This window comes from Bombus impatiens, unplaced genomic scaffold, assembly GCF_000188095.3.
Source record: "Bombus impatiens unplaced genomic scaffold, BIMP_2.2 scf_0136, whole genome shotgun sequence".
Lineage (NCBI taxonomy): Eukaryota > Metazoa > Arthropoda > Insecta > Hymenoptera > Apidae > Bombus > Bombus impatiens.
In genome coordinates, this window is record NT_176555.1 from 2,986,277 (window position 1) to 2,996,854 (window position 10,578).

General features: G+C 41.5%; 1 protein-coding gene across 1 annotated transcript in view; it reads right to left on the reverse strand.

The window, feature by feature from the left end:
• Window positions 1-6,204: 6,204 nt before the first annotated feature.
• Window positions 6,205-10,578, reverse strand: part of LOC100746329 (protein escargot-like) — a 17,131-nt gene continuing 12,757 nt past the window's right edge. The window contains exons 4-5 of the mRNA XM_024365471.2: window positions 10,392-10,577; window positions 6,205-9,696 (exon numbers count right to left, since the gene is read on the reverse strand). Of these exons, the coding sequence (XP_024221239.1) occupies window positions 9,039-9,696; window positions 10,392-10,577 (844 nt within the window). The 3' untranslated portion in view covers window positions 6,205-9,038. The remainder of the gene's footprint in view (window positions 9,697-10,391; window position 10,578) is intronic.

Below are 10,578 nucleotides of genomic sequence, written 5' to 3' on the forward strand. Positions count from 1 at the left end.
ATAGTAATCGGCATAACCACGAGCGGAGAAACAAATGGAAACTCCAGTGCGAATGAAACCCGGCGAAAATAAGGTCCGCTGAGCACGGATGAATCGATCGTGAGAAACACGCTTCCGATGGCTACCTTGGTGCGTACATATGTACTTATCGCTAGAACTAGATCCTGAACACATCGTTCTCTAAATGACGTCGTGCTATTAAGCGCATCTTATTATCATCGACGGAGTCTAAGGTACTCGGCCTCCTCGAACCTACTGCAAAACGAGGCTGCGTTCTCGATTCCCGTATATATAATATGGATATATCTGTCGAGACATACGGAATAATAGGGGTAGTGTTGTATTCCTTATGCGTGGCTTAAATTTTAGTGAGTTCATGTCTTACACGAAAAATCACGTTTGGCGAAAGCTACACGAGTTCTCTTAAATAAATTATCGTTTACGCTTTCGTTCGGAATATATAAAATATATTATGTATGATAATATATCGTATATATCATAACTGTGTACACTAAGTTATCGACTATCCCTATATTGCGTATATATTATATTAAATCGAGACAAAGGACCCGCGTTTTATGTTCATCCGAAGGTTCAGGCGTTCGATTCGTACTTCTTTTCTACGGATAATATAGTCACGTTCACTGAATAAGCCACGGGCGCGGTTCGAACCAGGAACAATCTTTGGCTCGCTTTATTATGCGACAATTGAGGGGTCACGTTTACAACGAGTGTCCGATTCGTCTTGGAACAGGGGGGTGGGCGGTTGTCTAAAAATGGTCTGCCGTGGTGGTCATTGCGATATTATTTCTCGCCCTTCAACAATACAGTCTGAACTATTTACGCTACTTTTTCAAACGACAAATAAATATTCGTTGAACCGAAATGTTCTAATATTGCAGATAGAGAAACACCGGTGCCAAGTACAATATAATCACGGGATTAACCATTACTTGAAATTGCGTCGGAGAAGCGTTCGCTCGTCTATCTTCTTCGTCATCCTCTTCATCTAATTTCCTCCTCTCCCTTTTTGTTTCTCTTTTTCTCTTTTTGCTTATACTAAGGCAACTAACGAATATTTAAAAAATTGTCAAGGCTCTTGTTGGAAGGATTATAAAACGCGACGCGTCCAGGATGTCGTTCATCCGTCGTTATCGTCATCTCGATCAACAACATTTCACCGACAACCGTAACGCGCCACTTCATATAACACGAACGACACTATCTCGAAACGAGAGTCTCGTCCTTAAAACGCAGCAGAATTGGTGATCGCTAGTTTCTGACGTTGCGAGTTTTGCTGTCTCTGCTGTTCTCTCTCTCTCTCTCTCTTTCTCTCTCTCTCTCTTTCTTTCTCTCTCTCTCTCTCTCTCTCTCTCTCTCCCTCCCTCCCTTACACGAAACCGTAAACTATACGAGTAAAGCGACAAAATAACGAATGTGTTCCCACAATGTGTTCGCGTTGCTTGTTCGCGTCAGTCTGACAAGACAAGATTCACTTAACGTTACTTGTGTTTCGCCTGCTCTCATCGACACTATTCGTTCGACTGTTAAATTACTACAGCGAAGATCGAAACGTAGCCTTAGTCAGAGGAGAGATTGCGCGACAGTGTTTCAAGTTCAGACAAAGTTTCGGAGAATTGCTAGCGACAGTGCAGAGCGTTCTGATAGTCTTTAGTCGTTGAGAGATTCTCGTTCGACAAATACTTTGAGGAAATTCTTGATTACTTTTACCGTATTTTGGAAACTTCATAGATTGTCGAAATAATTCATAATGGAATCATCATAATGGAATGCGAGAAAGCTCGTCGAGTCGTTTGAGTCGCATCGTATTTTCGATTAAAATTAATCGTAGCGATATTTTGGAAATACTGTCGGAAAATTGGTTTCGTAACTGGCCCTCTCCTTTGGCGATCGAAATTTAATTAATTCGATCGCGTCGATAACACAGAAAATTGCATTCGAGAACAATTCTAATCAGCGATGTAGGTCGCATCTGGTTACTCTTCGCGATCGAGGATCGCTAGATGAGCAAATTGAATTTAATTGCCGGATTTACCATCTGGTCATGTGATCGAGAAAGTCTTAGGCGCTTTATATAATAGTATTTAACTGTTGCACAACGTGGTTGTACAGGAACTTAAGAGCATCCTACGATAGTCAATAGTATCCAATAGTGATGTTACAATCAATTAGAGATATATATCTTCTGATTTGTATGTTTCTTCCAGAAAAAGATAAGAAATTATAACTGCGGCGGGATAGACGACACGACGAGCTTAGAGATTGATTTTCCGATTGAGAAGGAACGTCGGGCAAACGTAGTTGAAGATTCTTGTTGATCATCGATCGACATTCGAGGGAGACAGGAGATAGACACGGCGAAGATCTCAGCCGTCGATAGAAATTCACGAAAGTACACAGACACTCGAGATAGGAACAGAAGGAATAGCACGGACAGTCGCGGACAGGAGGAAGCTGGAAGCAGCGATAGTTGCGACGAACTTGTCTTTGATCGATCGACAATTGTAAAAGACCGTGATATTCTTGATAGTTTCATTTCTGTAATTACGATCTGTCAAAAATTTCAGAGATGCTGACAGTGCTAACTGAGCATCACAAACTCTGTGTGGTATACACAATTTCTTATTTCAAACTCGCCACAGATCTTCTCGTTTAAGGAATTTTCACTTACGATCATCTCAATAAAACTTCGATATAATTTTACATTAGTACAGATCGATAATTTAAGATAGAGTAAATATTGCACGAAATTTTCAATCCATGAACTTCACGCAACTATTTATACTGCTGTTCCAGCGAATAAAAACGCGCAGCGCTGTCCGTTCGAGTAACGCTAACATAAATAACGTCAAAAGCGAGAAGCGATTAGTAGATAAGCGAAGGACGTTCGCTGTAATTAGAGGAAAATTAGACTACGAATTACAGAGCTACACGATAGATTTATCTAATAGAGTACGTAGTTTTGTGTTCGTGCGTATGTGTAAATGTTTTCCTTAAATGTAGCTTAGGAAATCTTTATGTATATATATGCATTATATATTTACGTAATGTATAGATATATACGTACGTACGTATGTATGTACAGAATACATTGTTTAAGAGATACGCGCGTTTGTTTTTCCTTCGTTTAATCGGGCAAGACGAGCAAAGTTTTCTTAGAAAGGGAAAAGAAAACTAGACTGGGAAGCTGCTACTTTTGCCAGAACGGTGTCGTCGTTTCTAAGAATCTTTACTTTCTGCAAACTCGTCGAATTGATTTTTTACGTTATTACGTAACAATTGTTAAGTGGTATGTGTTTCCTTCTGATAATAGTTGAATATCGATGCGCGACACAGATGTGGCGTACAAAAGCGTTCGTCTTCCTTCATTTTCATGGCTCTCGTGAGATCGGTATGAAAAATATCCTTGTGCAAGCTAATAATTCTTAGAACCTTTAATTGAAGCGCGTTATTCGTTCATTAAGCGCTACTTCCGGTTTCGTGGTGCATGCCGTGCATAAGAGCGCATCGAATCGGAAGCTTCATCAAGAATCGTGAAATTCGTTAATTTTTCCTTTGTAGATTTCATTACAGTAATTTAGAGAAATTTCCTTGAAGAAATTATTCTTTCTTAATCGTTTTTTTCACAAAGTTAGAAGAAGATACAGTTCGTTACTCGCGGCCTTTTAACGCTGATTGACTGTTTTCGTCAAGAAAAGATGGTTCTCTCAGCGAAAACAGACAGATTAACGATTATTTCTCTCGACGTAGCAGTAAGGCCAGGAGAAAAGTGGGCGGCGAAAACAGAGGCCGAATTTTCCACGGGCAGAGCGGAAAAGAACTCTTAATTAGTTCGAGAATCGCTTTCGGCCGTTAATATCGCCGTGAAGTTAGGACAAACGTGAAATGGTCTCGCTGGCTGGTCAATTAAAATAGTTTAATTGTCCGTGAGACTTCCGTAACGAACCGGTGCAATTTCCAGTAACGAACTCGGAGTCCAACCTTCTCTCCGAATATTTGCATCCACCGCCCAATTTTTTTCTCCTATCGTCGACCAATCTAATTGGAGATCAGCCGACTTTGGTTTGCTTTAATCGCCTGAATCTAACGAAAAAAAAAAAGATAGACTAAAAAAAGAATATCTGTCTCTTCGTGTTTTTAATCCCCGGATAGATTTTCTTCAAAAATCGCGAAAATAAATATTGTCGCTTTACGAATCTTATAATTATCAATTACGTTCCATAGAAAATAATTCAAGCTTATCACTAGAAACGTACATATATATATAATTCCACGCGTGTGTTATTCCAAAATATTTCCCTGACGCCGTAAACAGAGAATACAAAAATACATTGCTTTCGAATAGTCGCTCGGAGTCTTTCAATACGGCGGTGAAATGAAGCTTCCAGATATATTAAGCGCGTTGAAATTTCCGCCTCGCTCGAACCGGAAATCTACGACTTTATGCGACCACCACGCTCCAGAAGCTCAATTATGTCGGCCAATTACGTCGACCAACGACTGTACACGCGAATCTGGCTCGTGAATAGAAGCAGCTTTATTTGGTGGACGTGCAATTCGCGACGCCATATTGCATTTTGTTTTCACCAGAGCGGCCGCGGGAAAGCAAGAGAAAAATAAAGACAGAGATTGCGTGTGCCTCGTTTTCCCTTCTCGAACATTTATTTTCGTTGCCTCGCGCGATGCATTTTAACGATACCGATCGTTGTATCGACTCGTTGTATTAGCAACAACAAAAATTATAATCGCTATAGAACAGATGATCGACGATAAAGTGGAGAGTTACAGACGATAGCATTATCACCAGTGATAATGGATATGACTATACGTAACAACAACAAACAACAGCAACGAAATAAGGTGAATTTATATAGAGGTAAATAAAGGTACACGGTGTTGATAATAATAATAGTAATAATAAATAAATATAATAAATACCGATGACAATAATAAATACGATGATGCCGAAAACGTTAATAATAATAATAATAATAATAATAATAATAATACTGATAACAATTCGTAAAAAATAATTACTATACGTAATGAAGAACAATGAAATCAGTAGCTAAAAACCGAGAGACGATTAGTGCCGGTGGTCAAGAATTCTCCGATCGAAAGCAAAGTGGAGGAACTGGAAAGGAGCGCGATCAACGATTATTCAGATCGCTCCTCTCTCTCGTCCTAGTTTCTTTGTTTTATGTTTTCTACGTTTATCCTCGCGCATGCCTTTTATTTGCGTTTTTTCGGTCGACCAAATCAACAAACACGCGTCAAACGGTGCACTTCGTTAATTCTTTATTACTTTTTTTTTTTTGTTCTTATTTTTATATTTTTTCTTCGGTTAAAATGTCTCTGCTCTCTACCCGGACCGACGTACTAATTTCATTTTACTTCGTTTCTCGTTAATTAACTCGTTAATTCGTTAGTATTGCTTAGTATTTTATTGCTCTACGTTCGTACGTATGCGACAATCGCAATCGTTGCACGCGGTACACGGCGTCTTCGAGAAAACTCATGAAACAAACGTCACCATGCACGAAGGTGAGGGCGAGGACTAGAAAAGCTTTTTGGGATCGATCGATTTCTCATCCACTCGATCGTTGGATCCCTTCGAGAGGAAAGACCCCTAACGTTTCTTTAGAGTCTAAAATTTCCTACATCCCCCGGCGGAATCCAACGGTGAGCGTACGAGCGCTACGCGAAAACACAAAGTATAGTACAAGACGTGTTCATGTGTGTTCTGTTCTCCGGTGCTTCGTTTCTCCATTTTTTCTCGCGATTAATATTTCTTTTTTTTTGCCATTTTTGCTTCTTTTTACTGTTTTGGCGGTGAGGTCGGCTACTCTGTACATGCAACGCGGTAATTATTTGTCGGCAATAATTAATACAAAAGGACTCGTTGGATCGTCGCGACAGCTCTTCCCAAGCTGGCACTGATCCACGCTCTTCTTTGTTCTCTCGCGATCGTGTTTCGCGTGTATTTCCTTCTTTTTTTCTTTTTTCAATCCCTCTATACTTTTCCTCTCTCCTTTTTCTTTCTTTTCGTTATTTTTCCGGGAATTATTCGGCGCGCTGTAATCGTTGCTTTCGGAGAAAAAGTTGGTCGAATGAAGCGGAGGTCGGATTTTTCAGCCGGATTTCGCTGACACTCCCTTTTCGTTGTTTCGAAATGTTTCTTTGTTTTTTTTTTTTTCTACAAAACGTAGTTCCAAGGATTTGCGTTTAATATTACGATAAAAGGATTCGCGAATTTCGATGTGTAATCGTTGCGTTGCTTACAGAGCGGGAGTTTCACACGCGTCACTAACACTACGTTTGTCATTCGGAGCGTTTGTCATTCTGTTCGTTATATAAAATATACTTAAACGGAATTTCTTTTTAAGACTAGATTGGTGTTCCAAATGTTCGTTGCACAAAGCTTACTTGAGCTCGTTTAAAAGATATCAGAAGCTAATTAAGCCTTACGAAGCGCATTCTCCATCGTTAAAAGGCAAACCACGAAGCCACTGATTAGTCGATCTCTCCCACCATCGAACCGATAAATATTCAATTATTTTCTTTCGTTAAATTCTAAAATGGAAGCGGCCTGTTCGTTGGAACGTTTGAAGATATTGCTTTAGTTTAAAAGAGGCAGAATCGATGAATTTTTACGAGTCGCGAAATCCGACTGGTCGTGGCGCCAATTTTGAACGACGATCGCGAAAAACGGAAGAGCGTGGTTAGGGTTCAGACGATCGAAGAAGTTTCTGCCGAAGCAAATCATCGTTTTCCATCACGTTAAAACTTCGATGTTCGCCTCTATATGTATAATTATATAATTCGTTGTGTCGAAACATTGCTTTTGACCGTACGCGTCGTCATTATTACTTTTTTTTCCTTACTCGTTATATTGCTTCTATAAAATATGTGTATAACAAAGTTACGCATCTATTACTCGAATCTGCTCTAAATATTACGTGTAACGCGCTTCGTGTCGTGTGTCTGTGTATATTTGTCTGTTTCTCCTACGTGTTCTTATGTATACCTACTGTGTAATGTAAATGTGTACGCGTGTGAACGCGCTTAGAATATTACTTTATTTCGTATTCGAGCTTCTATATAACCGATCGTGTAACATCGCTGAAAACTATGAACACGTTGGAAGTATTGCAAATACGACGACCTCGAGGCAGCTCGATCGATGTCCACGTGTCGTTAACACGTTCTATGCCACGCATCACTGTCGATGACTTTCTCTTCTTTTTTTTTTTCTCTCTCCCCGTTCTTTTATGGGAACCGTGTTCTTCTGTGCGAGGTAAAAATAACAATGAGAAAATTGATGGAATTAAATATTTGAAAAGTTGAGGAGTTCTACGAACTGTCGTTCGTAAGAATGAAACGGTTTTGCATGACGTAGAGCGTATTGGGATGGTCGAGGTACACGGTGGCGAGCAAGGAAATTTTTGACATCTATCGCATTATTATTTCGTCCGGTATAATTCTTATGCAATGTATGGCGTAGAATCTTCGAATTTTCTACTAATTTCTATGAAACAAACGGGAGATTCATTTTTCTCTCCTGCCTAAATAATTAGCCCGATTTTGTCTACTCGAGCACTTCAGATCCTTCACATATGGTCTACATAAAATTGAATTTCGATTTTTGCTTTTCTATGTCTTTCTTGAAAAGGCTGCTACTGATCAAATACTCCCTTGTCCACTACTCAACCGCAAAAGTTACCATCAAACGGCCGCCAAGAGATCTAACAATCAACGTGAGAAAAATGAAAACAAGTTACACGAGCCAGTTATATACAACCTCCTTCCTTATCATCGAAAGAAACGTACAGGCCTGCACCGGCGCCTGTATCGAGAGTATCCATCATCCGTCGATCGCCCTGTGGTCGAGTGTAATTGTGGTCCAACCGTGGAAGGAGCCATCGAAAAAAGGAACATGGGAGAGGGCCGATCGTCTCGAGATTCGATCCGATGCTCTTCGGAAGAAACGAAGTGGTCCGGTGACGACTGTACGTTTCAACGAGAACGACGAATCGATCTCTAGACACGATTCGATACCCGTGTCGCCAATGCATTGGCATTAGAACGCTGAGGACGAGCGTCGATGCAGGGTCTCGCGGGGGAAAGGATTTGGGGAGAATCGAAAACCGGCCGGAAATTTCGTTAGCTCGTGGTTAAGTCGAGCCTTCTTCTAATTGAGTCGTTATTGCACCGAATCTATCGTCTTTTAATTTCCTTTCAATAATCTGCTTCGTTATCGTCGTTATTATCGTTATATCGTGGTGTGTGTCCCCCTTGGTTTGTTATATGCGTGTACGTGTGTAATTCTTGTTTAATCCTCGAAGAATTTTCTTTTTATTCGTTATTTCATTTAGGCAGCTAAGTATCAATAAATAGTGTGTCTCCGTAACGAGCTCGCGACTAGAACCGTACGCGCTAGTAAATATACTATATATATAATAATAATATAATATATAATATAATAATATAATATCATAATGTATTAGATATAATCGACTAGAGTGACTAGACTGCAGTGTGGACGTCACCGTTCGACGTGTTCTTTGTTCTCGTTTCTTTCATCTCATCTTTTTTTTTTTTTCATCGTTCTCTCCTTTATCCATCGTCGTTTCATCTTGTTTTTTATTCTTCTTTTTCTTTCTGCTCGTTTTAAGACTTAACATTATTGGACGTTTTTATTAATGTTAGACATTATTTAAGAAACCGACACACTCCTATCATTTCCCCCTCTCTTCACCCTCTACCCATCTACCATTAGGTTACTTCTCTCTATTATCCTCCATTTTCTCTACTGGCACTTTTCTACTTAAAACCTACGGCAAACCTTTATTCTTTCTCCCTTTCTCCCTCCTCATCCCCGTCAATCTTCTTCCATCGATCTTGCCTCGTCGTCCCGGTTAGCCGGGCGTCGCTGGGAACGACCGCTAGCTCTCCCTAGCAGCGGTCTCTAGGGCGTCGAGGCGCCTGGTCGTGGTCTTCCTGTCGTCGAAGCGCTGCTACAAACCACGATTGTTGCTTTGTTGATGTTGCGTCGTCGCGTTGCTACCATTGGTAGCAGGTTGCTGTTGTTGCTGTTGTTGCGGCGGCATCTCGTCGTCGCGTAAACAAGCGGACTCCAGGTGTTTGTTCAGATAGGACTTGAGAGCGAAGGTTTTGTGGCATCTCGAGCACTCGTAGTTCTTGTCCGCGGAATGCGTCTGCATGTGGGCACGTAGATTCGACCGATCGGCGAACGCTTTGCCGCAATGCGCGCACCCGTATGGCTTCTCTCCCGTGTGACTTCTCAGATGGCCTTGTAGCAGCCAAGGCCTGGAGAACATCTTGCCACAGACGCCGCAGCTGTGGGCCAACTTGTGGGTCAGCACGTGCATCGCCAGGGCTGGCATGCTCACGTACGCTTTGCCACAGTGAATGCACTTCTTTGCCGATTGAGAGTCGAGACTGCGATGCGTCTGTTTGTGCCGGGACAGGTTCGACGAGGTTGCGTACTGTTTGCCGCACTCCGTGCACGTGAACTTTGGCCTATCCGGCTGAGCAGCCTCCTTGTCAGGCACCGCGGCGCCATTTGTATTCACACTGCGACGCTTCGACCGGCCATCCGACACGAAGAATGCTTCGTACGTGTAGGCCACCGTCTTGCTGCCGCTGCTGGTGCTGTCGAGGAAGGAAAACACCGTGATTTACGATAAATTTGGAATTTTGTTCCGAGAGGTTAGATCGAGTTCGTGTAATACCTATAATCGAGGTTGGTGTTTAAGATTTATTATAAGCAACGAGTAACACCCATGCGACAGATTCGTGAACCAGATGTACACGACATGAGAGAGAACATATATACACGTATCCATATCGACGAACACAATACGTTATACAACAACATTCAAGCAATGTGACACCCATAACAAGCTATCGTGTATATATCACATACATACAGAAAGCTTATTGCGACATCGATTTGCACAATCACTCATCCATCAACCATATATTACATTCATCCTCTATAACGATCCAAGTATAGTCAACATATATATATATATATATATATATATATATATATACAACCCTACATGTAAAGAGACTCGTCTACCTTTCGGTAGATTCGTCTACTTCTCAGTGGAATTGTCTACCGTACAAAGATAAGAAGGTGGTTGGGCAAACGAATGCGTATCTGATTGGTCATTTCTAATCGACCCGATATAATCATAAAAATAGACACCCGTAGTGGAAGGACCTTGCCTTCTCATCTCTGTATAGTACTTCTCAGTAGAACCATATATTACATCAAATAAAAGAAAAAAAATAAAAATATTCCATCGCTTCTCATGGAAATGCCCACCCTGGATACTCACCCATCTCTTCCGGCGGAGCAATTTGCGTTGGCCTCCGCGGTGGCGGGCGACTGAGGCTGCGGGGTTTGCTCCTGTTGTCGCAATTGGTTAGTTTGCGAGCTGGGCACCGGTACCAGCACGGAGACAGGGATAGGCTGCGCGGTCGGCGCCGGCTGCAACTGTGTCGGCTGCAGCTGGCCTGTCGTCG